General features: G+C 43.7%; 1 protein-coding gene across 1 annotated transcript in view; it reads left to right on the top strand.

The window, feature by feature from the left end:
- LOC120717987 overlaps positions 1-23,584 on the top strand; it is a 63,346-nt gene extending 39,762 nt beyond the window's left edge. Inside the window, exons 2-6 of the mRNA XM_040006290.1 lie at positions 17,972-18,222; positions 18,862-18,903; positions 21,900-22,049; positions 22,220-22,365; positions 23,513-23,584. Of these exons, the coding sequence (XP_039862224.1) occupies positions 17,979-18,222; positions 18,862-18,903; positions 21,900-22,049; positions 22,220-22,365; positions 23,513-23,584 (654 nt within the window). The 5' untranslated portion in view covers positions 17,972-17,978. The remainder of the gene's footprint in view (positions 1-17,971; positions 18,223-18,861; positions 18,904-21,899; positions 22,050-22,219; positions 22,366-23,512) is intronic.
- The last annotated feature ends 810 nt before the right edge of the window (positions 23,585-24,394 follow it).

Raw genomic sequence — 24,394 nt, 5'->3', positions numbered from 1 at the left:
CTAGCAGTCCTTCACAAACAGGGAACAGTCTGTCTATTCTCTCCATCTGTCAGCTGCTGCTGGCTCTTCCTCCTCCTCTTCCTCACACACTGCTGAGTTTGTCCTGGTGGATCATCAGGGCTGCAAAGCCTCACAGATGATGTGCAGCAGTGGTCCCTCAGTCTGTCCTCACTCTGGACACTTGCAGTCGTCACACATGGAAATCAAATGTGTGATAAGCTGCAGGATTCAAACACAAGTGTAACTTATAAACACATGTTCATACTTTTATTCCACAATCAGAGAGAAAGAAACAGAGAGAGAGTGCAGGACAGACAGACAGGTGACAGTCTCAGGTGTACACACTGCTACACAACAGCACCAGAGAAGCAGGATTTAGTGTTTGTGTTATTACGAGTGTAAACAAGAAGAGTTCCAGATGGTGCAGTGGACACATGTGTGACTGCTGTGATTAAAGCATCTTTCTTTCAGCTTAACGAGTGAACCGTCAGCTCGTTCAAACACACGTTAAAGTGCGTTTGGCTCGACACCACCGAACAGAGGCAGCAATATAACACAGCTAACATTAACAGTGCAGTGAATCCTGCTTGTGCCGTGATGTTCAGGACTGCAAACCGAGCAGCATCACTGACTTTCAGCTTGTTGTGTTTGTGGATATATGACTGACTTTAATTATCCACAAAATCATCACATTCTCTGTCAGATTAAGGTCGACTATTGAACGGCGTATATTTTAAAGGCTTTAAAACCAAGTTAACGCTGAAAGTACAAACATCACTAATGTCACATAACTCTGCCGACAAGGCATAGCTATGGCTATGAAATGCTCTTTGTGTATCACTTCTTCATTATGAAAGATGTCATTAATGCACTAGTAATGTCTCATCTGGAGTATTGTTCAATCATTTGGTCAGCAGCTAATAAGACAGATCTTAACAGACTTCAGTTAGTCCAGAATAAGGCGTCCAGATTAGTGTGAAGATGTTCATACTATACTAATATTGATAAAATGCATAATAACCTTTCTTGGCTTCCTGTACAGGCTAAAATATTCTATGGCTTACTTGTAGTTCTAAAGAAAGCAATTCTGTTAAACACACCACATTTATTCTGCTCAGCTGCAGTATCCAGATGAAATACATCATCATATTACACAGTTTTCAACAAGCTGCAATTTAGTAAATGCTCGAGTTAAAAGTAACGTTTTGTAAAACTGTTACATTTAGAGCAACTTTTAAGTGGAATAAGTTGCCTTAAAAAATTAGAGAATTATTCAAAACTTCAATGAACACTTAAAAGCCGATTTACAGAGCTTTTAGTTGTTGTAAATATTGTAAGACATGATTTGTTTTTGAAATTTGTGTAATGTGCCTCAATGTTATTGATATTATTATTATTGATTGCTTATGTTTTAACAATTGTGAAACCTCACTGTGGATGTAAGAGTGAAATTATGTGGATATCTTGAATCCACTTTATCGTGTAATATTTTATGTGAGTATTTGACGGAAGACGAGCAACATCTGTTGGGGAGGGAAGCTAACGGGGTTCCTTTAGAATAAACAAACATAGGATTTATTATCACTGAATAATTCTGTATAAATCTATACAAATTATAGAAATATGTAATAGGAACCAACAAAATAATCTAAATTATAAAATAATGTGTGTGCGTGTGTGTGCGTGTGTGTGTGCGTGTGCGTTTGATTTTAGTGTTTGAACAGTCATGAATTATCTTTAACAGCAGGTTGGATGTAATGTGTTAGAACTACCAGCAGGTGGGGATAAGAGACCTTTAAGGTGTTTGGTGCCACGCTCCACCTTCAGGTTTAAAACTAGTGTTAATGGAGTTTGAAGGTTGAGTTTGTTCCACGACTGCATTTCACTCACTGCCTCTGTTTGTATCTCTGTCACTGCAGGACCAACATGGAGCCAGAAGTCAGCGCTCTCAGGAGGCCGACAAACCTCACAGAAGAAAGGGAGAGAAAAAACACACCTGTGACGAGTGTGGGAAGGGTTTTACTCAGAAGGCTTCACTAAAACAGCATCAGGTCATCCACACTGGAGAGAGACCGTTCAGCTGTGACTTGTGTGGAAAGTCTTTTTCCTTGAAGGGTTCCCTAAAAACACACCAACTCATCCACAGTGGAGTTAAAGCGTACAGCTGTGATCAGTGTGGCAGAGCTTTTACTCACAGTAGCCACTTACAGAGTCATCTAGTTACCCACTCTGGAATTAAGCCATACAGCTGTGACATCTGTGGAAAAACTTTCAGCCAGAGAGGGAGCCGAAATACACACCTACGCATTCACACCAGACATGATGTGTACTGCTGTGAACAGTGTGGCAAACAGTTTACAACTCACACACACTTGCAACGACACATGTTTACCCACACTGAGGAGAGACCTTATCAATGTGACCTGTGTGAGAAGACTTTTAAATCTCCACATCACCTGAGACGACACCAACAGATCCACACCAGAAAGAGACTCTACAAGTGCAGCTACTGTGAGGTATGTATTTATATTGTTATCTTGTCATTTTAGCCTGACTGTTTGGAACAACTCTGCTCATTAAACTGTGTTAGCATGTTAGCAATTCTACTGCATGGAAAAGCAGCTCTGAGTGATTATTCAGATTTTCCTTTCAGTTATGATTTTAGTATTACTGTAGTATTATGGTGGTAGTATTGTAGTTATTGCAGCCCAGTAAACTGAGTGTGTTAACTGAAACAGTCAAATGTAGTTGGACGTCTGCAGAGATGCTCTTTATTTCAGGCGACGTTCAGGATACAAATGTTGAAGGACTGACTTACACTGTCTTTGTGTCTTTGTTTAGAAGCAGAGCGACACAGATGGATCCAGTTCTCAACCCTGTCATCACTGTGGTGGTGGGAAAGACTTTCATTGTGACCTCTGTGGAAAAACTTTCAGTTGGCAAGCTGCCCTTAAAACACATCAACATAGACACACTGGAGACAAACTGAAATACTGCAAAGAATGTGGGCGAAGCTTCACCACACCAAGTGAGTTAAAACGACATGAACTGATTCACAGTGGGGTTAAAAAGCACCTCTGTGATCAGTGTGGGTCATCCTTCACCACTGCAGGTCAGCTTAAATCACACAAACGAGTCCACACAGGAGAGAAACCACACAAGTGCAGACACTGTGAGAGAAGCTTCTCACAGTCAGGTCATCGTAACATTCATGAACGTGCACACATGGAAGGAAACTACAGCTGTGACCAGTGTGACAAGAGCTTCAGGAATCTCAGTTCATACTCTGCACACAAACGATCCCACGTTACTAATAAACTGTTTCACTGTTACCAATGTGCCCAAACATTCACCTCATTGTCTGCTCTGTGCAAACATCAGCGCGATCACTCAGGGCTGAAATCACTCCCATCACTGGATCACAGTGAATCTGAAGACACAGAAAGATCCTCTGGTTTCTGTGTCAGACTCAAAAAGCTTGAGATCAGGCTCCACAGAGTTCAGATAGAATCTCCTGTAAAAATCTGATGAGGCAGCTGTGAATCAAACTCTTCCCCTAGTTCCATTTTAAGCTTTCAAAACTGTCCTACTGTAGTGTTCATGTCAAGTGGTTAGCTTTCTTTTCATCAGTTGGTTGAAAACTCTGTTTCCTATTATAAAGTTTTTGTTTTAATGTATTTTGATCCACATAAATGTTTTCTTGTTCAGGTTCTTTATGTTATTGAATCTTGGAAATGTTAAATAAAAAATTCAAATGTAAAATATCTCCACTGATGGTACAAATAAACTGTCCTTTCAGCTTTAGCTCCTAATTTATTCATTATTTATGGATGTAGCACAGCAGCCGTCTCTTGATTAACACATGGAGGGCTCGGGATCTGATGGTGTCGTCTCCCTAATTTGCCCACTCAGTAAATCTCACTCATGGCCAAGAAATTGAAATAAACCTTGTTTCCCTGCTGGATAGTGATCCACTGTAACTCTGCTCCTCCTTCCTGTTTAGGATTTCTGTGGCTGAAGTAAAATTCCCTCCATCCATCACTTATCCCAGCTAACCCAAAGTGAAATAAAGTTTTGCTCGTCTTAAAAAAGCATTACAATAATGGGCATTACCAATGCAAACTGAATGATACAGAAGATGAAAGAAGAGACTTTGATCAGTTAATAAAGCTCATGATCTGGATTCATTGTGGCTGCTACACAGATACTTCTGGGTCACTTCTCTCAGTTAGGAACCTTCCTCACCAAACTGACTGTTGGACCACACCCCTGGTTTCATGAGAAATTGTTTCAGCCATGATTTCTCTTCCTGTATTTCAGAGTAAAGACTGAAGTGACAAATGGAAGCATGTTTAAAAAACACAATGTGAGAGAGACGTTGAGGTCCTTAGAAGTTACCCTGGGTTTTTCTGTCACCCTGCTAGATGTTACACACCTTGTTATTGGACTGATTTCTACTGCTGGACTACTCCTGCGGAGAGTAACAATACTCTTACTAATTAGCTCCCTTTCACACCTTTGGGGATATTTATTTTTGTGTTTGCAGCGCTGTGAGCCAGAACAGCGAGAGAAAAATCTGCAACAGCGACGAGCCAAATGCTTACGTGAATCGCAGCAGCTGCACATGTGCTACGCTGAATTAGAGGATATCTTTGCTCTGGATTTCTATTTCTACTTTTTCATTTCTATATGATTCTTCTTGCATCTAAACAAAGATGATTCAATTTGCTAAATGTTGATGGCTCTTCGTGCTCAGGTGTAAATGAGACGTAATATTTGCTCTTGGTTTGGTTCTCCTGTACAGAACCTTGCAGTACAACAGAAACCTAAAAACATTATTTGTAGTTGTTATTCTTAGTTGTTCTGCTGCCTAAATACCACAGGGTCTGATTATGAAGTTATTGAGCTGCACATACTTTACGACCTGCTTAAGTTCGAGGTCACAGCATCTGTAGAGCAGCTGGAACATAATGAAGTCTACAAGGTTAAAGTTTTCTGTTGGGTCTGTTTCCACAAACCCCGCTAATTCTAGAGACTTATTCATCATGAAGAAAACAAGACAGTCGATCGATCGATTACTTGCGCAAGGGAGGCCTCTCATCTGTGTCCAGCACGACAATGGCCTCCTCTTGCTGCCTTTTATTGACAAACATCAAACAATAGTTTACAAAACACCTCCCCTTGCAACCCCCTTTGGTTACAAAGACAAGTCACTGTATGTAAATGTATACCGTATTTTCACAACCATAAGGCGCACTTAAAAGTCTTACGGTGTGTTCACACCGAACGCGATAGAGGCGGGCAGAGCGTCAGGCTTACGTGTAAAGTCAATGGAAAGGCGCGATGACCCACGATTGCGGCTCCCGCGAAAATTCGGAAGCAGATTTGCGTCGCGAAAACGCGAAAACGCCTGAAACGCGCGTGAGTGTAGCGCGTTTCAGGCGTTTGACTCGCGAAAAAAACCACGCGCGTGAGTTTATGTGTTGCATTTTGTGCATACACGCGTTTCGCGTCCCCCGCTTGAGTTGGAAAAATCTGAACTCCAGTGTCAAATCGCGCCGCGACAACCAATCAGGAGCCTGGTGACGTGGCTGTTACCTAGTTCAAAGGGGCAGATCCAGCCAAAGCCCTTTATTCTTCAATAGAAGGAAGACTAATCAATGCCGTAGCAAACAACCCGGAGCCGTACGACACCAGTTGCTTTCTGGACCGAGACAGGAATATAAAGGACGAGCTTGGAGGAAGATATGTAAAGAGATCGGGCAACCTGGTAAGTTCATTCATTTTTCTTAAGTTTTCTCTAAAGTTTTCACTGACCCGGGGAAGCCGCACAAAATCTAGCAAGCCACCGCTATTTTCCCACTGACGTACAAATACCGTTCTGCTTTTAGGCATGTTGTCATTTAAGAATATATTTTATTGTTTATTAATAAACAGCACACAGTGGTCCCGCTGTTCATCTGTCACTGCCTCTTTTTTTATTTTCTTTTTTTTGCACCGGACAGCATTGCATTCTGCAGCCTGATTGACAAATCTCCTGCGCTTGTCAATTTTATCATGTTTGGTTTTGATAACCATCACGTCCAATAGAAAAAACAGCACAAAAACACCCATAACTATGAGCCTCATTCGGAAATAGACACCTGCACCGCGAGGGAAAAAGGCGCACGAAAGTGGCAGGCAGATGAAGACAAACGGCAGCATAATAATACTTTTACGTTTTGCAATCTACAAAGGTTTGCACTTTGAGAATCAATTGTGAGAACTGTGACCAATGTTCATGTGTGTGTGTGGAAACAAGTGTATAAAGTGCGTGGCCAGGGGCTAGTTATTCTGAGAACCCCTGCTGCAATAAATGAGGGACCACTGTCTACTCTATGATTATTATATTCAACCTGTTAACATTTAATACTGTATTGATAGAACCAACTGATTCTGAAGCAGAGCATCCGCAGTTGCTTCTCCTGGCTGCCCAGTCCCTGAGCTCCTGCCGCTGCACCCACAGGTATGTACAGCAAGCACTGATACCTTTTTAGTCGGTTGGATTGCCTGTGATCACCTTTACTAAATATCTACAACCAGTCTGATTATAACCTGTTTTTTTTTTTTTTTTTTTCAATTTTGAAATTAAAATCTAGTAGCAGCCTTCTCATTTCTTTGCGTTTTGTGCTGTTTTACAGGCCCACAGGGGAGGACGGCTCCAAGGCAGATGAGGGACGGGTCCCAGGACGGTCCATCGGTGGTGAAGCTGGCCACCCTGGTGTCCCTGAAGAGTCCACACCAGTCTCCAATGGAGCATTTCCTCCTCAGCCTTGTTCCTGCTCTGGAGAGCAGCTGGTCCTTTTTATTCCTGTCTCTCTGTAAATTCTTATATTTTATATATTTATGTTTAATGTTTTTCTGTTTGAGAATTCTAATATTATTTCAAATAAATTTTTATAATGACTAATGTCTCAGTTCTACTACACAGCAAATGTTGGCACACGAATTGACACATATAGCATTTATTTCATATTAAACTAATGACAAAATATACTAATACAGTGGAATGCAAAAGTTTGGGCAACCTTGTTAATAGACATAATTTTCCTGTATAAATCGTTGGTTGTTACAATAAAAAATGTCAGTTAAATATCATACAGGAGAGACACACAGTGATATTTGAGAAGTGAAAAGAAGTTTACTGGATTTACAGAAAGTGCGCAATAATTGTTTAAACAAAATCAAGCAGGTGCATAAATTTGGGCACCACAAAAAAGAAATGAAATAAATATTTAGTGTATATCAATGTGTGTGTCTTCTATATGATATATAGGGTGCTTTTGTGTGGACGTGCTTCCCATACAGAGCTGCACAGCACAGAGGGAAGTTCCAGCGCTCCTGGAGTCCCTCTGTGATGGACCGCCAGTCTCCAGGTGAAGGCGCAGCCATGAAGTCGTCCACTAGACAGTCCCAGGTGGCCGTCGCTGCCTGGGGGGTGATCTGACACAACGACTCTGTAACTGAACGCTTGGTGCTGAAGGAGTCCGCGGTGACAAGGAACCTGGACAAAATTGTTCAAAATCAGTATTATGTGTACTGCAGTTACAAAATACATTATTCAAATTCCAAAATACTTTTGTGATGTCAGATTTAAATCACAAAACTTAAATCTTACATAAAACATTTTGTAATTATAAGGATAATTACAAAATGTATATTAGATAATATCTAAAACAGTTGTGTTTTGTTTTAACTTTAACATATCATAATTTGATTGGTAGCAACTTTTACAACTACAGTGTGCCAATCACTCCTAATTCCTAAACATGTCAATCAGGTAGGAATGAAGTGAGACATTAATAGAAATAAAGAGTTGTATGTTGACATGTAGCCCTTTCCTTGCTTAAATCATTAATATTTTTGAAAAATTAATCTGTGATAAAACAGCTTATCAAGATAGAACCATGTAACTAAAGATGAACCAAACTGTTCAGTTTTATCTAACTCTGTTTTAATAAAGGCTGGTGACCCCTGCTATAGAGTCTGACAGGTGCAGGGATTATATACAAATATTCAATTATACCAGAATCAAACCAGGTCTAAATAAAAAGGAGTGAGTATCACTACAAAGGTTAACTCAGTGGTCCTAATGCTACAGTTTGATATCAGCAAACACCGAGCGCATACATTGATAGGACACCACAGCCATGCTATCATTCAAACACTGATAACAGCATAAATCGAATTAAATCGGGGCTTGATGAGAGCTTCTGAGTATCACTAGAAATATTATAAATAGTCTCTGTACCACAGTTTGCTTTCAGCAAACACAGACAGCATTCACTGTTAGCATAGCACATCCATGTTAGCAGTGTATAAATGGATGGTTTAGCATATATTAGCACAGGTATCAATAAAGGACTACCGTATTAAACACTTTTACTAACCTCAGGCAGACGGACAGGCGCTCTGCAGGTGGGATTGAGCGCCTGTAATTGGTGTCTAGGCGGGCGATGCTGGGACCGACGAGGGAAAGCAGGTCCTCAAACTGGCCGACGGTGATCAGAATCAGAATCAGAATCAGAATGGGGGTTTATTGCCAAATGTTGAGCAGGTTTACAACATTAGGAAATTGCTGCGGTGCTTCAGTGCAAACATGGTGTCAAAAATAACACTTAAATAGACATGGAAAAAATAAAAGTAGGGATAAGAATTAAAAGTGCTACGTGGAAAGATATGTGCATGAGATATACATGAGATATATACATGAGAGTAAGAATTAAGAGTGCTACGTTGAAAGATATATACATGAGTGCAGGTGGTGATCAGTGCCAAACATGGAATGATACAGTGAACACAGCGTAGGGTCATGTGTTAGTGGCGGGGACAGTCATATGGTTATTGTTCATGTGTCCAACAGCAGAGGGGAAGAAACTGTTCTTATGGCGAGAGGTTCTGGTGCGAATGGACCGGAGCCTCCTGCCTGAGGGGAGCAGGTCAAACAGACTGTGTCCAGGGTGAGCGCTGGAATAGCGCTGGAATCGGCCGTCATCCAGGCGCAGCTCCTGGAGCAAATGGTGAAACTCACCAAACTGCTCACACCTCTGGAGGACCTGATGGACCCAGGTACGGCGAGGATGTCTTTTACGCCGCTGCTCTGCTCTCCACAGTAAATAGAGAAGGGAGACTCTCTCTTCAAGCGCTAGCTCGACACCTGCCATCTTGCAAAGATACCTGTCTGGCAAAACTTCCTCCCACATCCCTCCCGCATTTCCGGTTCACGCGCATTAAAATATGATATTTTGGGGCGCGATGGATTTTTCTTGGACACGCGTAGAGGTGCGAATGTGCACGCGTCAAGTTAGGGGCGTTTGGGGCTTTTTTCACGCGCCCATCGCGTTCGGTGTGAACACACCGTTAGATTTTCTTCAAAAAGTACGGCGCGCCCTATAGCGCAGTGCGCCCTGTTTGTTGTAATGAGGACGTAGTAGAGAACACCATGAGAACGCTAATGTCACGGTCCGGGACAGCGGCCGTGTGGAGAGTGGAAGGAGGACCCAAAACGCAGCACTTATTCAGGTGTGAGGGTGATTTATTGTTAATAACAAACACAAAGTGGAGATGGCAAACAGAACTAAGGACGAAACTAAACTGGGATAAACTACACAGAGGAGTGGCAAACCTGAACATGAAGGGAGAACAGCAGGGAGAACACGCAGAGGATTACACCAGGTAGGAACACAGAGGATGAACACAGACGACGCGACGAGGAGCAGAGGAAATCACACACTATAAATACACAAAGAGACACTGGGAAATCACACACAGGTGGGGGAAACAGCTGGACCTGATTAACCTGACGAGACAGGGGAACACTAACACCAGGGACCAACAGAGGGAGCACAAACCCAGAACCCAGTGTCTAAAATCCCAAACACAAACCATCCCAAAACAGCCATGAATAATAATGAAAGTAATAACAATAAGTACATAAACATAAAGTCACTGAGTCATGGTCGCAGGACCATGACAGTACCCCCCCCTCAAGGGCTGGCCCCCGACAGCCACAGAAACACACCACCAGATCCGGGCGGGCGGCAGGGGGCCCAGGACGGAGGGACCGGGCCACGACCATGGACGGAGGCCCCAGAGTCCCAAAACAAAGATGAACACAAAACCCACAGGGGAGCAGAGTCCAAAGCACAGTTCAGGAGGCCGGCCACGAAGAAGGCCGCGGTGGCGCGTAAAGAGTTCGGGAGGCCGGCCGTGCGGAAGGCAACGGCGGCCACTCAGGCAATGGCGGTCCGGGGGCCGGCCGTGCGGAAGGCAACGGCGGCCAGTCAGGCGACGGCGCTCGGCCAGTAGCCTAGCCAGCGGTCCAGAAAACGGCCGTTTAGCTCCAGACCCAAACGAGGCTGGGCCAGGCGAGGCTGAGGGCACGGAAGCCGGGACCGCAGCAGGCGGAGATGATGATGCAGACACGAAGGCGGGCGGAGATGATGATGCAGACACAAAGGCTGGACCAGACGAGGATGCAGACACGAAGGCTGGACCAGGCGAGGATGCAGACACGAAGGCTGGACCAGGCGAGGATGCAGACACGAAGGCTGGACCAGACGAGGATGACACGGAGGCTGGACCAGACGATGAAGACACGGAGGCTGGACCAGACGATGCTGATGATGCTGATGCTGGACCAGACGATGCTGATGATGCTGATGCTGGACCAGACGAAGATGAAGATGAAGCCGGACCAGACGAAGATGAAGCCGGGCCAGGCGAGGATGAAACCGGGCCAGGCGTGGATGAAAACGGGCCAGGCGTGGATGAAGCCGGCCCAGGCGATGATGAAGCTGTAGCTGAAGCTGGGCTAGGCGAAGCTGACGCTGTGGCCGAAGCTGGGCCAGGTGAGGATGAAGCTGGACCAGAATCAGGCGAGGATGAAGCCAAGGATGAAGCCGGACCAGGCGTGGATGAAACCAGGCCAGGCGAAGCTGACGCTGAAGCTGAAGCTGAAGCTGGGCCAGGTGAGGATGAAGCTGGACCAAAACCAGGCGAGGATGAAGCTTCAGGCTGAGGCGTGGCAGTAGCAGGTGGTAGCGCTGCAGGTGATGATACTGCAGGAGGCGGCGCTGCAGCCACAGGTGGAGAAGCAGCCACAGGTGGCCGGACGGGATCCTCGGGCCCCCCAGCCGACGTGGCAGTCAGTGTGGCATGAGGCTGGACGGGCTCCTCGGGCCCCCCAGCAGGCGAAGCAGGAGGCTGGACGGGCTCCTCGGGCCCCCCAGCTAGTGAAGCAGGAGGCCAGACGGGCTCCTCGGGCCCCCCAGCTAGTGAAGCAGGAGGCCAGACGGGCTCCTCGGGCCCCCCAGCCGACGTGGCAGCAGGTGTGGCATGAGGCTGGACGGGCTCCTCGGGCCCCCCAGCTAGTGAAGCAGGAGACTGGATGGGCTCCTCGGGCCCCCCAGTGAAAACAGCCGCAGAACCAGTGGGCACCGGGGCCCCCGGCACACATGAAACAAAGCCAGTAGGCACGTGGGCCTCTGGCACACATGAAACAAAACCAGCAGGCACGTGGGCCTCTGGCACACATGAAACAAAACCAGCAGGCACGTGGGCCTCTGGCACACATGAAACAAAACCAGTAGGCACGTGGGCCTCTGGCACATTTGAAACAAAACCAGTAGGCACGTGGGCCTCTGGCACATTTGAAACAAAACCAGTAGGCACGTGGGCCTCTGGCACACATGAAACAAAACCAGTAGGCACGTGGGCCTCTGGCACACATGAAACAAAACCAGTAGGCACGTGGGCCTCTGGCACACATACGGAGGGCTGCAGCTGCGCAGAGCACTGACCCTGCTCAGGCAGTGACAGCCCGGTGCAGTTCACAGCTGGCATCTTGGCCACCAGGGGTCCAGAGTAAGCTGAGGGCAGCAACCCCGCCTCTGGGAGAAGCCCCGAGTGAGTAACAGTCACTAATGTTGCCAGCTGTTGAGGAACAGGTCCGTAATGAAACAGTTTGTCTCCCTGCTCAGAAACAGCGGTGGAAAAACAGTGTGAAAATTGTGGCTTAAGGGAGGCTAATGGTTGAGCTACAGACTGGGAAGCTTGTGGCTGGACACAGAACTGAGCCGGAGAATGGTGATAAAGTCCTGCCTCAGAAGGAGCGGCAGAGAAACAGTCTCTCGGTTTCACAGAGGGTCTGTACACGCCCACTTGCGAAGGATCCGTTACCACGAAGGTAGGTAAGCGATCCGAACAGTCTCCCATCCCGCTCTGAATAGCCCCAGAAAACAGAGTCCCGGAATCTGGGGAAGCCAGAACATGTCGCTCGCTCACCGCCTCGGGCTGCTCGAAAGTAAAAGCAGACGGGGGGTGAAGTCCGAGGTCCAAAAGGAGAAACTCCCGCTCCCACGAACAGAGCGAGTCCAGAAGCCATGGGAGACCGGTCACCAGACGCTGTAGCCGCCTCTCTATAGCGCGCTGGGACGTGCCACCCGGGCTTTCCAGCCACAGGTCGATCAGCTCCTGTGTGGCATCGATGAGCGTCTCCCGTAGCTCCCTGGATGGATTAAGCGCTGCTGGGTCCATCTTGTGGTCGCGTCGTACTGTCACGGTCCGGGGCAGCGGCCGTGTGGAGAGTGGAAGGAGGACCCAAAACGCAGCACTTATTCAGGTGTAAGGGTGATTTATTGTTAATAACAAACACAAAGTGGAGATGGCAAACAGAACTAAGGACGAAACTAAACTGGGATAAACTACACAGAGGAGTGGCAAACCTGAACATGAAGGGAGAACAGCAGGGAGAACACGCAGAGGATTACACCAGGTAGGAACACAGAGGATGAACACAGACGACGCGACGAGGAGCAGAGGAAATCACACACTATAAATACACAAAGAGACACTGGGAAATCACACACAGGTGGGGGAAACAGCTGGACCTGATTAACCTGACGAGACAGGGGAACACTAACACCAGGGACCAACAGAGGGAGCACAAACCCAGAACCCAGTGTCTAAAATCCCAAACACAAACCATCCCAAAACAGCCATGAATAATAATGAAAGTAATAACAATAAGTACATAAACATAAAGTCACTCAGTCATGGTCGCAGGACCATGACAACTAAAGGGTGAAGTGTGCGCGTTGACTTTATCGCACATACCTGTATAAAAGAACAGGTATGTGCGTTATGCAGAACATCGTTGTTTTAACAACCCTGAAAATGGCAAAGAGACACGCTTACGAAGCACAGTTTAAACTGAAGGCCATCAGCTACGCGGAGGAACATGGAAATCGAGCAGCGGCGAGAGAATTTAAGATTAACCCTTTAAGACCTACCATAGAACCAAGTCCGCCAGAGCTTATATTATATTTTTACATGCTGTGGAGCCATTTTTGGGAGCATTTCAAGTTGCTATACATCAATACAACCATTATAGCCCAAACTTTAATAATATGTCTGCATTAGGTGCATAGTAATTACATAAATTACAAAAAAGTGCAATAAACTACAAAAAAATTGAAAATCGTTTTTGTTTTTTTAACATATATTTCTAGTTAGAGAAATTTAAGAGGCTCATCCCTCAAAATTGTAAATACAAAAAGTTGCACAAACTAGTTTCCCACCACAGGAAATTTATTTTGAGTGTCTTCATAGTTTTATTTTTGAAATACACCAATTTTTATACAATGCAGGAAAAACGAAAATAAATATTATAGTGCAAATTTGCAAAAAAGCAGCATATGCATCAAAATAAACTATTTCCAGCAGTGCAATATGAGTCCTAAGCATCCCAGAAACGACACAGAAATTCATGAAGTCAAACATAACTTTTTAAAACACAAGTATAGGCTCATAAGGCCCCGATTGTAAAAAAACTACATTTCCGCAAAATGACGTCACTTCCGGTTTCGGGCAGGTCATGCGGTCATGTGATAGTTCACGCTGATGGACGTAGGAAGTGTTACAAACAGCTGATCGGATCGGCGAAGCATGTTTCTGGAATATCATGTTTTTGTTGCTGCAAGTGATTTTCATCCAGTTTTTGCAAAGCTATATGTGGAAGGAAACTGTGACCTAGGACATTTAGGACAAGCTGATGGCAGAAATGTGAGTACAACTCCTCCAGTTTCATATGCAAAAAAAATGATTGCGCTAGCTTACGTGGTTGCAGAGCTACCGGGATTTAAAAATAGTTACGCAAAACAGAGCGTGCCCGCTCCGATCGGCTGTAAAGGGTTAACGAATCGATGGTTCGCAAATGGAGGAAGCTGGAAAACAAGCTCCGGCAGGTCAAGAAAACGCAGCTGAGTTTCCGCGGACATAAGGCGAGGTGGCTCGAGTTGGAGGAAAGACTCGAGCGGTGGATCATCGAGCAAAGAACGAGCGGGAGAAGCGTTTCGACGGTCACCATTCGGCTAAAAGCAGTTTCACTAGCTGAAGAGATGAACATTGAACATTTCCGAGGAGGCCCGTCTTGGTGCTTTCGTTTTATGAAACGGTGCCATTTTTCCATCCGGACAGGGACTACGGTAGCGCAGCAACTTCCAGCGGATTATAAGGAAAAGCTGGCCATCTTCTGCTCCTACTGCAGCAAACACATCGCCGACAAACACATCCAGCCCAGCCACATAACAAACATGGACGAGGTCCCGCTCACTTTTGACATCCCGGTGAGTAGGGTTGCCAACTCCCTGAAAAATAAATAAAGGACACCTCGTGGCCAGGGCCGGGCAACCCAGTTCACCCTTCCCAGTGTGGTGAATTTTGTAGCTCTTTTTTTTGTGTGTGAAATTATTTTTTTAACCATTTGACTTGAATTTGATTTAAGCAGATGCATATTCTTTGTGATATGACCATATGGGAAACAAATGATCATTTAGCCATTTATTTTAGCTCAAAATGACAACATTAACACAGTAAAACAGGTCTCTTTCTTAAACAGAAGCCTGTCATGCTTAACTTTTGAGAATATAAGTAAATCTTTCTTTAAAAGAACTCTGTCCTGCTTAACTTAAAATTATATAAATTAATAGAAAGCAATAGAACAAAATCATTCTTGTAACAGTGCACATATAGTGCATTTAGTACAATTGGCTTCAGTTGAGGTATTATTTCAGCTTTTCTAAAGCTAATCAGCTGCTCCTGTTTGTAAACCCGCTTGTTCCCATGATTACGCATCTTAACTCATCATCATTATTAATCTATGCATTACTTTTATGTATTAGTGATCTATTTGTTGTAATCATCTATCCTTGCAGTTGTTTATTACACAAAATAAATTATATTATCACACTTCTGGCCACATAGCGCTGATATTCACTGCACATGCCCATATTAACCTTAACCAGAGGGTTTAAAAAAACAAACCAGTGTTTATACCATATCTGCTTCTGCCGTGGCCTGGTGGACAAAAAAAATGGTTAAGGGTTCCCCGAGCTTTCACGCCCCTCATGTTCTTCATGTGCCCACCACTAGAAGCATGCCTATGGAAAAAGTGCTCTGGCACAGTGCAGTGCGCTTTATAGGTGTTATCGTGCATTTTCCCAGCCCAGTGTTTTCCTTTTCCCATTCCTCCCTGTACTTTCGCAGCCTTTTTTTCTTTCTCTGGGCGAACAAACATTGCTGCTCTAATGCTGGGCTTACACTGTACGATTTTTGGCCCATTTTGAGACGATTTTTGAGTCATGCGACCGATTTGGTGATCGGCCCGATTTTGGCCTTCATCGTGCGTCGTGTAGTATACGTGGGGTAAGGAGAAGCGATTAACACCTCGAGCAGCTCCCGATCATAAATCGCTCGTGAGCCGCTCACACTGCTCACGCGCAAACATGTAAACGTCGGTGAAAAAGACGGTGCAGCTCGGCTGTGCGGCGTGTGATCTGGACACAAGCGATGGAGGCACAACTTGTAGAACTTTGGAAAGCTCATCCGAGCCTTTTCGATGTGGCATCACAAAATTATCACGACCACAACAACTGTGAAAGTAGTTGGATTTACATTGCTGCTCAATCACAGCTGCCTGATCATGTTTTTCATCAGCAATTTAGCAAAGTTGATGGTGGTGGTGTGCGTGTCTGTGTGAGTGAAAGACAGAACAGAGAGGGAGAGCGAGCGACAGATTTTCTGTTATAACCTTCATTTTATGGAGGCACAGTGTGAGCACTCAGGTCGCATCAGAGCATCGGGCGGTATAGTGTGAGACCCTGCATCGTGACCTACCAACTTCTAACCCCTGCGAGTCAATCGTGCAGTTTGAGCAGGAGCTGAATAACGTGACTGAAAAAATCGCACAGTGTCTGCCCAGCTTTAGGTGTACTGTCGTCCGAGACTTGCACCGCAGTGTCGGCGTTTGTTTCCCTGTTGGCCATGCTTGTTGTTGTGGTCATCTGTTGTCTTCCGGTATTTTCTCCGTAAGCGACCTTTCCTCGACCAATGAGCTGAGCGGTAATCTGAATTGTCATACTCGAATTGTCATAAGTGTGCTGTCAGCTCATTGGTCACAAAGCAGGAGAGGGGCTGGGAATTATGTTTTCAAACAAAGCGTTAATTCCATTAAAAGTTATAGACTACTTTTGATTCTCACTGTATTACGGGACAAAGTGCGTCCCTTATTAGCTCAATACGGGACGTGTACTTTTGTTTCTAAATACGGGACGATTCCGTTTTTTAAGGGACGGTTGGCAACCCTACCGGTGAGTCACACTGTGGAGAAGAAGGGGACCAGCACGGTAGCGATACGCACAACGGGGTATGAAAAGTCTTCTTTTACTGTTGTGCTTCGCTGCCATGCTAATGGACAGAAACTGCCGCCTATGGTGATTTTTAAGCGAAAGACTTTGCCTAAAGAGAAGTTTCCAGCAGGAATCATCATTAAGGCAAATGAAAAGGGCTGGATGGATGAGGAAATGATGAAAGACTGGCTGAGGGAAGTGTATGTAAGGAGACCAGGTGGTTTTTTCCATGCATCACCATCGCTCCTGTGTTAACAGTTTGTCTTTAGGAACTTTACTGCTTGTTCAGCTTGTGTTTGATTTCTTCACACAACAAACTGTGTGTGTTTGTATTTCCGGTCTCTCCATTAAAGTCAGTGTGTAATGTTTCCTGGCTAACATCAGCTGTGTGCAGCTTAGTTCAGCACAAATCTGCCGCTCCATAGTTCACGGTAACGGACTCACAGCTGGACCAACGAGGCCAAGTGTGTCCGCCACTCTGAGCTACGTTCGTGTTTGTGTACTTGTAGTTTGTACTTTGAGTTCACTCAGAGCTCACAGAGGACGCAGCGTACGTGATGACGTCACAGCCCTTTACCTCCTTTACTGTCACTGTGATTAATATTTCCTGCTTAGTGGGTGGTTACCTGTTTTTATGTTTCCTGCCAGAGCAAATATACGTTTTCAAAATATGTTTTAAAGCAGATATTTGAAGTTTACACATCCATGTCTTCCCCTAAAAACTTTATTTAGTAACAGAGAAACAGAATTATTTAAAAACTTTACTCTACGAGTTTACATGTAGTGGACTGATAGCAGAGCAGCTGATGGCAGCTTCCTCTGCCTCACACTGCTGTCTGACTGCATCCAGCTGACACTGAGATGAAGCAGGAAAGAAGCAGCTGATAATTGGACAGCACACATGATGAAAGGAGGATTTCAGCTGATGTGCACATGAATGATTTGTGTTTCCTCTGCAGGTAGAAAGTGTGTGTGAGCTGATGTGAATTCTTTGGGCGAATTCTGAGCTTTTTGTGGATACGTGTCCATATTTGCATAAAAGACCTGAGAGCTGGAGGGTTAAACGGCAGTTCACCCCCTTTGTACTGGGGGCGCTGGGGCTCAAGAGGTAAAAGGAGACATTATGGCTCAATAAAAGCTCTGAGAACAAAACCTGAACTCAAACTGCTCAAACTCAAAATACTCTAAATAAGTAAATACATTGGACATGTGATGAGATTCATGTTCTCTCTCATGTTTTACAGTTGAAAGATGGAAAAATCTGTTGAGGAGCAGTTGTTGAACAGGCTGGAAGATTTGGGAGAAGAGGAGCTGAAACTCTTCCACTGGTACCTGGAAAAAGGACCCGGAGGTGATTTCACAACCATCAAAAAGAGCCGACTGGAGAACGCAAGGAAGGATGGACGTCATGGAACAGTGGATCTTATGGTGGAGACATACACTACTCACCATGTAATGGAGGTGGCGGAGTTGATTTTAAAGAAGATGAATGAAGGTCAGTCAGAGAAAAAAGACATGAAACACTCAGTGCAGTATCAGGACAACACTGTCACAGTTTATGGATGGAAAACTGAGGCTGTTTTAGTCTGAACTTTCAATTGTGTGTCTTTTCTCTTCTAAATTTGTTTGAGTACAAATATTATATTTAGACATCTTGATGCATGCTCAATCATGCAGGTAAGTAAATCTCCAAAAGTTGATTTGTTTTTTCATCTGAATGTAGCGTTTTCAGTGGGAGAAACGTTTCGTACATGTCACCATCTTACATGCTGTGATTGCAGCCATTCCCCAAATCTGTCAATGGGACTCGTGGCCATCAGTGGTTGTTAATCAGTGGTCATGAGATTTTGCTTAATTACAATGAAGAAACTGACCTCCCAGCCCATTGTTCCTTCAGTGGGCTGGTTTCAGTCAATATCCAAATGTACTGTTTATAAGATTGAAACCTGCAGTCAGCTGAGACTGAAGAAGTCACCTGGGTGAGTGACGACACGTTTCTCCCAGAAAACACTACGTCCAGATGAACAGAATCAACTTTTGGAGATTATATTTAGAGTATTTTGAAGCCATGCAATGCCATGTATTCATTGTTAAACAAACTGTTCCTTATTCATGGTGCACTTTACTCCAACAGGGAAACCCTCAGGCCAGGCATCTTCATCCTGTTTATCACAAGGTAATAATTCCTTAGTTTGTCTCAGGAGCCATTGGTAAGGTAGAAACACACGAAGCCTGCATTGACCAATAGGAACTCAGGTTGTTTCCATGTGGTATCTCTGTATCCTCAGCTCTGCAGTGTAACTAAGCTCTGAGCCCCAGTTAATGAACAGTTGCCCATAAGTATAACAGCAGTTACCTACCTACTATCTTTAATTATAATACACTTTAAAACAGCCATAGGTGACACAAAGTGCTGTACATTGATACTAAATAATAACAATACATGTGATATAAAAAAACAATAAAAAAGGTCAAATAACTAAAACAGACCGAGTCTCACTGGGTCAAAAAGAATAAAATGGGTTTTAAGATGTGTTTTTGAAGTAGACAGTGAAGGGGGCTCTCTAACATGTAACAGCAAGTTAGTCCATAACTTATGAACAATGATAGAGAAGGATATCTGAGTGAGCTGGTCAGCTGACTGATGAGGTGTGTAGGCGTGGAGAAGGTAAGGCAGGGCAAGACTGTGAAAAATGTAAAACTAAACACAACAATTTTAAAATGAACTCTAAAATATACAGGCTGCCAGTGGAGCGAGGCTAAGACAGGGGTAACATGCTCTCTTTTATAGGTTCTTCATGCAGCGGTGTTTTGAACCAGCTGAGCATGCGAGAGTAATGACTGACTCCCACATAAAGTCAATCACAGTAGTCCAGATGGGATGAAATAAAAGTATGGATCACTGTTTCAAAGTGCTGCCTAGAAACCACATGTTGTATTGTGTGTGTGGTTGTGTGTGTGACAAATAAAAATGTTGAATTTGAAAGAAAACATTTCACTGCTGTCAGTTGCCTAAAATAAAAAACGCTATACTTTGAAAAACTAGACAACAATTATAATTTACTTTCCAGTTTAAAATCACTGTCCAAATTAAACCCAAGGTTGGTAATAATTAGGGGTGGGTTTTTATAATCGATTTATCGATTAAAATCGATTCTGGCTTGGATGACGTGAAATCGATTCATTAAAATCCTGAATCGATTTTTTAATCTAAATTTATTTTGCCCGAAACGCCAGAATCTCAGGTGAAACCTCACAAAATTTCAACAACCATCAAACAGCCAAGACAGTAAATGAGAGCAGGAACACGGATTCTGCACAAAGACGTAAACACACAGCGCGGACCAGAATCAGTGAGATGTCGCCTTTCTCACCTGATGGCACGGACACGGTCGGGGCTGAAAGCCGACAGCTCGCTGATTCTGGTGTGTCGGCGGGTCCGTGCTTTGTGTTCACATCCTTTTTGTGCTGATTCTAAAGCTGTTAGTTTGATCTCTCTCCAAACAATACTGACCGAACCAGCAGCAACATAAACATCATTATATCAGTAAGGAAGCTGACTAAATATTAACTGATAATTTATGGCAAAGGGGTGGGATTAAATAAGTGTTTACTTCTTCCCACTCCCTTTCAACATGTAAATTAATCAGAACGTTTTTTGTATGTATTTTGTATAGTATTTTTTTCTCTCTTATTTTCATTTCTAAATGTACCTGTATATTGTTCACATGTTGAAATAAATTACCAATCAATCAATCAATCAATCAATCAATCAATCAATCAATCATCATGAATTCCCTCTGACTTTTACTGTTTTGCTTCCACCACAATAAAATCACACTTCATGCACAGCTCTCTCTCTCTCTCTCTCTCTCTGTACTTCAAGAACAGTTTCCCGTCTAAAAATCTGTTTTCTGCATTATTCGCTTGCTTGTTACGCACAAGTCTACCATTGTTTACAGCCTGTCTGCTGCTGTTTTTTTTTCCTTTTACATTCTTCCGAAAAGAAAACCTAATTTCTGCCGTTCAATACTGAACAAATTTAAACTTTTTAAAATTATGCAAAACGCTCAGCCGTGTCTCTAATAAAACCGCTGTAACATCAGAGGTAACGTTCATATGTTGATTAATGGTTTTCTTTCGTTTTTTTTTTTGTTTTGTTTTTTTTGTCCCGTTTGGATCTATAGCCATCAGAATTGTTGTCTTGAGGCCAAGAAAGATGCCAAGCGGATTTATTTTACCAAGTGGATCATCATGGCCTTGCCATATTGGTCCATTTGATTGACCTTTATTATAATTGTGAATTTATTTTATTTTCAGTTGCTACAAACGGGACAGACATGACTGTGGGATAGGACAGGGAGAAAGAATGAAAGAAAGAGAGGGAGAGAAAGAAAGAAAACCAAAGGGGAGAAGAGATGGTGAGAAGGGGGGAAGAGAGAAAAAAAACAAAAAAAAAAAAAAAAACTCCTGGGTCACCTGTATGGAGAAAAAAAAACAGAGGAGAAAGCAAACAACAAAGAGCAACATAATAACAAAAAAAAGCACCATCACAATAAACTAGCTAGCAGTAGATATCAATAGTTACTAAATAATAAACGATATTGTGCAGCACGCAAGATTTTCTTTCATTTTTGATGTACTGCAGAATATAAAATCCCAGGCCTGGAAAATCACCTTCATGTTTTATCTTCAGCTACTTTGACACAAAGGCATCTGTTGTGATGCTCACACCTTTGATAAAGTCTTGCATGTGTCAGCTTCCTTTTTATAGATACAAAAATATGTAAATGTACTGATTTCTGACTGTCAAAATTTCCCAGATTCAAATCGAATTGAATTGTTTTCTTTCTTTTGTTTTTGCTAATTAGTTGATTTATTCTTGCCTCAGAGGATGTTTTGCTAAAATAAAAAATAAACAGGCCTTTGATGTCTACAAACTGGTTAGATATACAGAAAAACATTACTTTAACACCCATGTACTTAGTTAAAATTTCTCATGAAGTAACTTAAACATCTGACAGGATGTGATGGTGAATTATTAATAAATACAAAAAAGGCTTCAGTTACACATGATGGTGAAGAAAAAGACAGACACACAAAAAACAAACCATGCAACAGCTTAATAATACTGTGATGGATCTGTTATTATGTTTTTGTTTGTTTTTCTAGAGTCATATCAAAAGTGTGAGCCTAAACTCGATTCAAAACAAATGAAAAAGTTCAACTATAATAATTCAAGCAAGGAGTCATTTGTGAAGATCACAGCAAACATCCTGAAGAGAATGAAGCTGAATAAGCAGGCTGATCGTCTACTGAGCAGTAAGAAGATATCTATAAATATATCAGCTAATGGAAAAACTAAAATTTCATAATGTTGCAAGAACTTGACCTGATTCTTCACAAGCACTTAATTTGGGCAGGAAAGAAATGGTCATGTACCCTTGATAAGTACTTAAATTCAATATATATATTTTTCTTTATTTCTAAAGGAACTCCCAGTGGACGTTGTCAGCGTAACCTTAAATCCACCCTGAAGAAGAAGTTCCAGTGTGTGTTTGAGGGCATCGCTAAAGCAGGAAACCCAACCCTCCTGAATCAGATCTACACAGAGCTCTACATCACAGAGGGAGGGACTGCAGAGGTCAATGATGAACATGAGGTCAGACAGATTGAAACAGCATCCAGGAAACCAGACAGACCAGAAACAACAATCAGACAAGAAGACATCTTTAAAGCCTCACCTGGAAGAGATGAACCAATCAGAACAGTGCTGACAAAGGGAGTGGCTGGCAATGGGAAAACAGTCTTAACACAGAAATACAGCCTGGACTGGGCTGAAGACAAAGCCAACCAGGACATCCAGTTCATATTTCCATTCACTTTCAGAGAGCTGAATGTGCTGAAAGAGGAAAAGTTCAGCTTGGTGGGACTTGTTCATCGCTTCTTTACTGAAACCAAAGGAGCAGGAATCTGCAGCTTTGAAGACTTCCAGGTTGTGTTCATCTTTGATGGTCTGGATGAGTGTCGACTTCCTCTGGACTTCCACAAAACTACAATCCTAACTGACCCTTGAAAGTCTACCTCAGTGGATGTGCTGCTGATAAACCTCATCAGGGGGAAACTGCTTCCCTCTGCTCGCCTCTGGATAACCACACGACCTGCAGCAGCCAATCAGATCCCTCCTGACTGTGTTGGCATGGTGACAGAGGTCAGAGGGTTCACTGACCCACAGAAGGAGGAGTACTTCAGGAAGAGATTCAGAGATGAGGAGCAGGCCAGCAGGATCATCTCCCACATCAAGACATCACGAAGCCTCCACATCATGTGTCACATCCCAGTCTTCTGCTGGATCACTGCTACAGTTCTGGAGGATGTGCTGGAAACCAGAGAGGGAGGAGAGCTGCCCAAGACCCTGACTGAGATGTACATCCACTTCCTGGTGGTTCAGGCCAAAGTGAAGATGGTCAAGTATGATGGAGGAGCTGAGACAGATCCACACTGGAGTCCAGAGAGCAGGAAGATGATGGAGTCTCTGGGAAAACTGGCTTTTGATCAGCTGCAGAAAGGAAACCTGATCTTCTATGAATCAGACCTGTCAGAGTGTGACATCGATATCAGAGCAGCCTCAGTGTACTCAGGAGTGTTCACACAGATCTTTAAAGAGGAGAGAGGACTGTACCAGGACAAGGTGTTCTGCTTCATCCATCTGAGTGTTCAGGAGTTTCTGGCTGCTCTTCATGTCCATCTGACCTTCATCAACTCTGGACTCAATCTGCTGGAAGAACAACAACAAACCTCCCAGAAGTCTGAAACAGGAGAATCTGCAGAGAAACACTTCTACCAGAGTGCTGTGAACAAGGCCTTACAGAGTCCAAATGGACACCTGGACTTGTTCCTCCGCTTCCTTCTGGGTCTTTCCCTGCAGACCAATCAGACTCTCTTACGAGGTCTGATGACACAGACAGGAAGTAACTCACAGACCAATCAGGAAACAGTCCAGTACATCAAGGTGGAGCTCAGTGAGAATCTGTCTGCAGAGAAAAGCATCAATCTGATCCACTGTCTGAATGAACTGAATGATCGTTCTCTAGTGGAGGAGATCCAACAATACAGGGCTTCAGGAAGTCTCTCCACAGGTAAACTGTCTCCTGCTCAGTGCTCAGCTCTGACCTTCATCTTACTGTCATCAGAAGAAGATCTGGATGAGTTTGACTTCAAGAAATACTCTGCTTCAGAGGAGGCTCTTCTGAGAATGCTGCCAGTGGTCAAAGCCTCCAACAAAGCTCTGTAAGTAAACATGTTGTCATCGCTTCATTGTTAAAATCATGGGAAATAAATCAGAAATGCTGAGTTCAAAGAGCACTGTAACATTTTTTTTTAAATAGTGAATTAAATGATCATCAGTCACTCAGTAAATATATGGTAGTTTTAATGTTTAACTCCAGCATTTCTAAAACACACTTTGTTCTGTAACTCTTATCAAAGGACAATCCAGACCCAGCCTATAAGAGCTCTGATGCTTCAGCCCCTCTGACAGGTTTATTATCCTCAGCTTGTTCACTTGTCTCCAACTCCAGGAGTTTGGTTGTTTTATTCTAATGCACAAACTTCAGCTACCAGACTTCACCTACATCTTTTTCTGATGTTCGTAATTTAAGTTCAAG

The sequence above is a fragment of the Simochromis diagramma genome, unplaced genomic scaffold, assembly GCF_900408965.1.
Source record: "Simochromis diagramma unplaced genomic scaffold, fSimDia1.1 OVJJ01000407.1, whole genome shotgun sequence".
Taxonomy (NCBI): Eukaryota; Metazoa; Chordata; class Actinopteri; order Cichliformes; family Cichlidae; genus Simochromis; species Simochromis diagramma.
The sequence above is the reverse complement of the archived record's forward strand: the minus strand, read 5'-3'. Positions and strand labels throughout refer to the sequence as shown.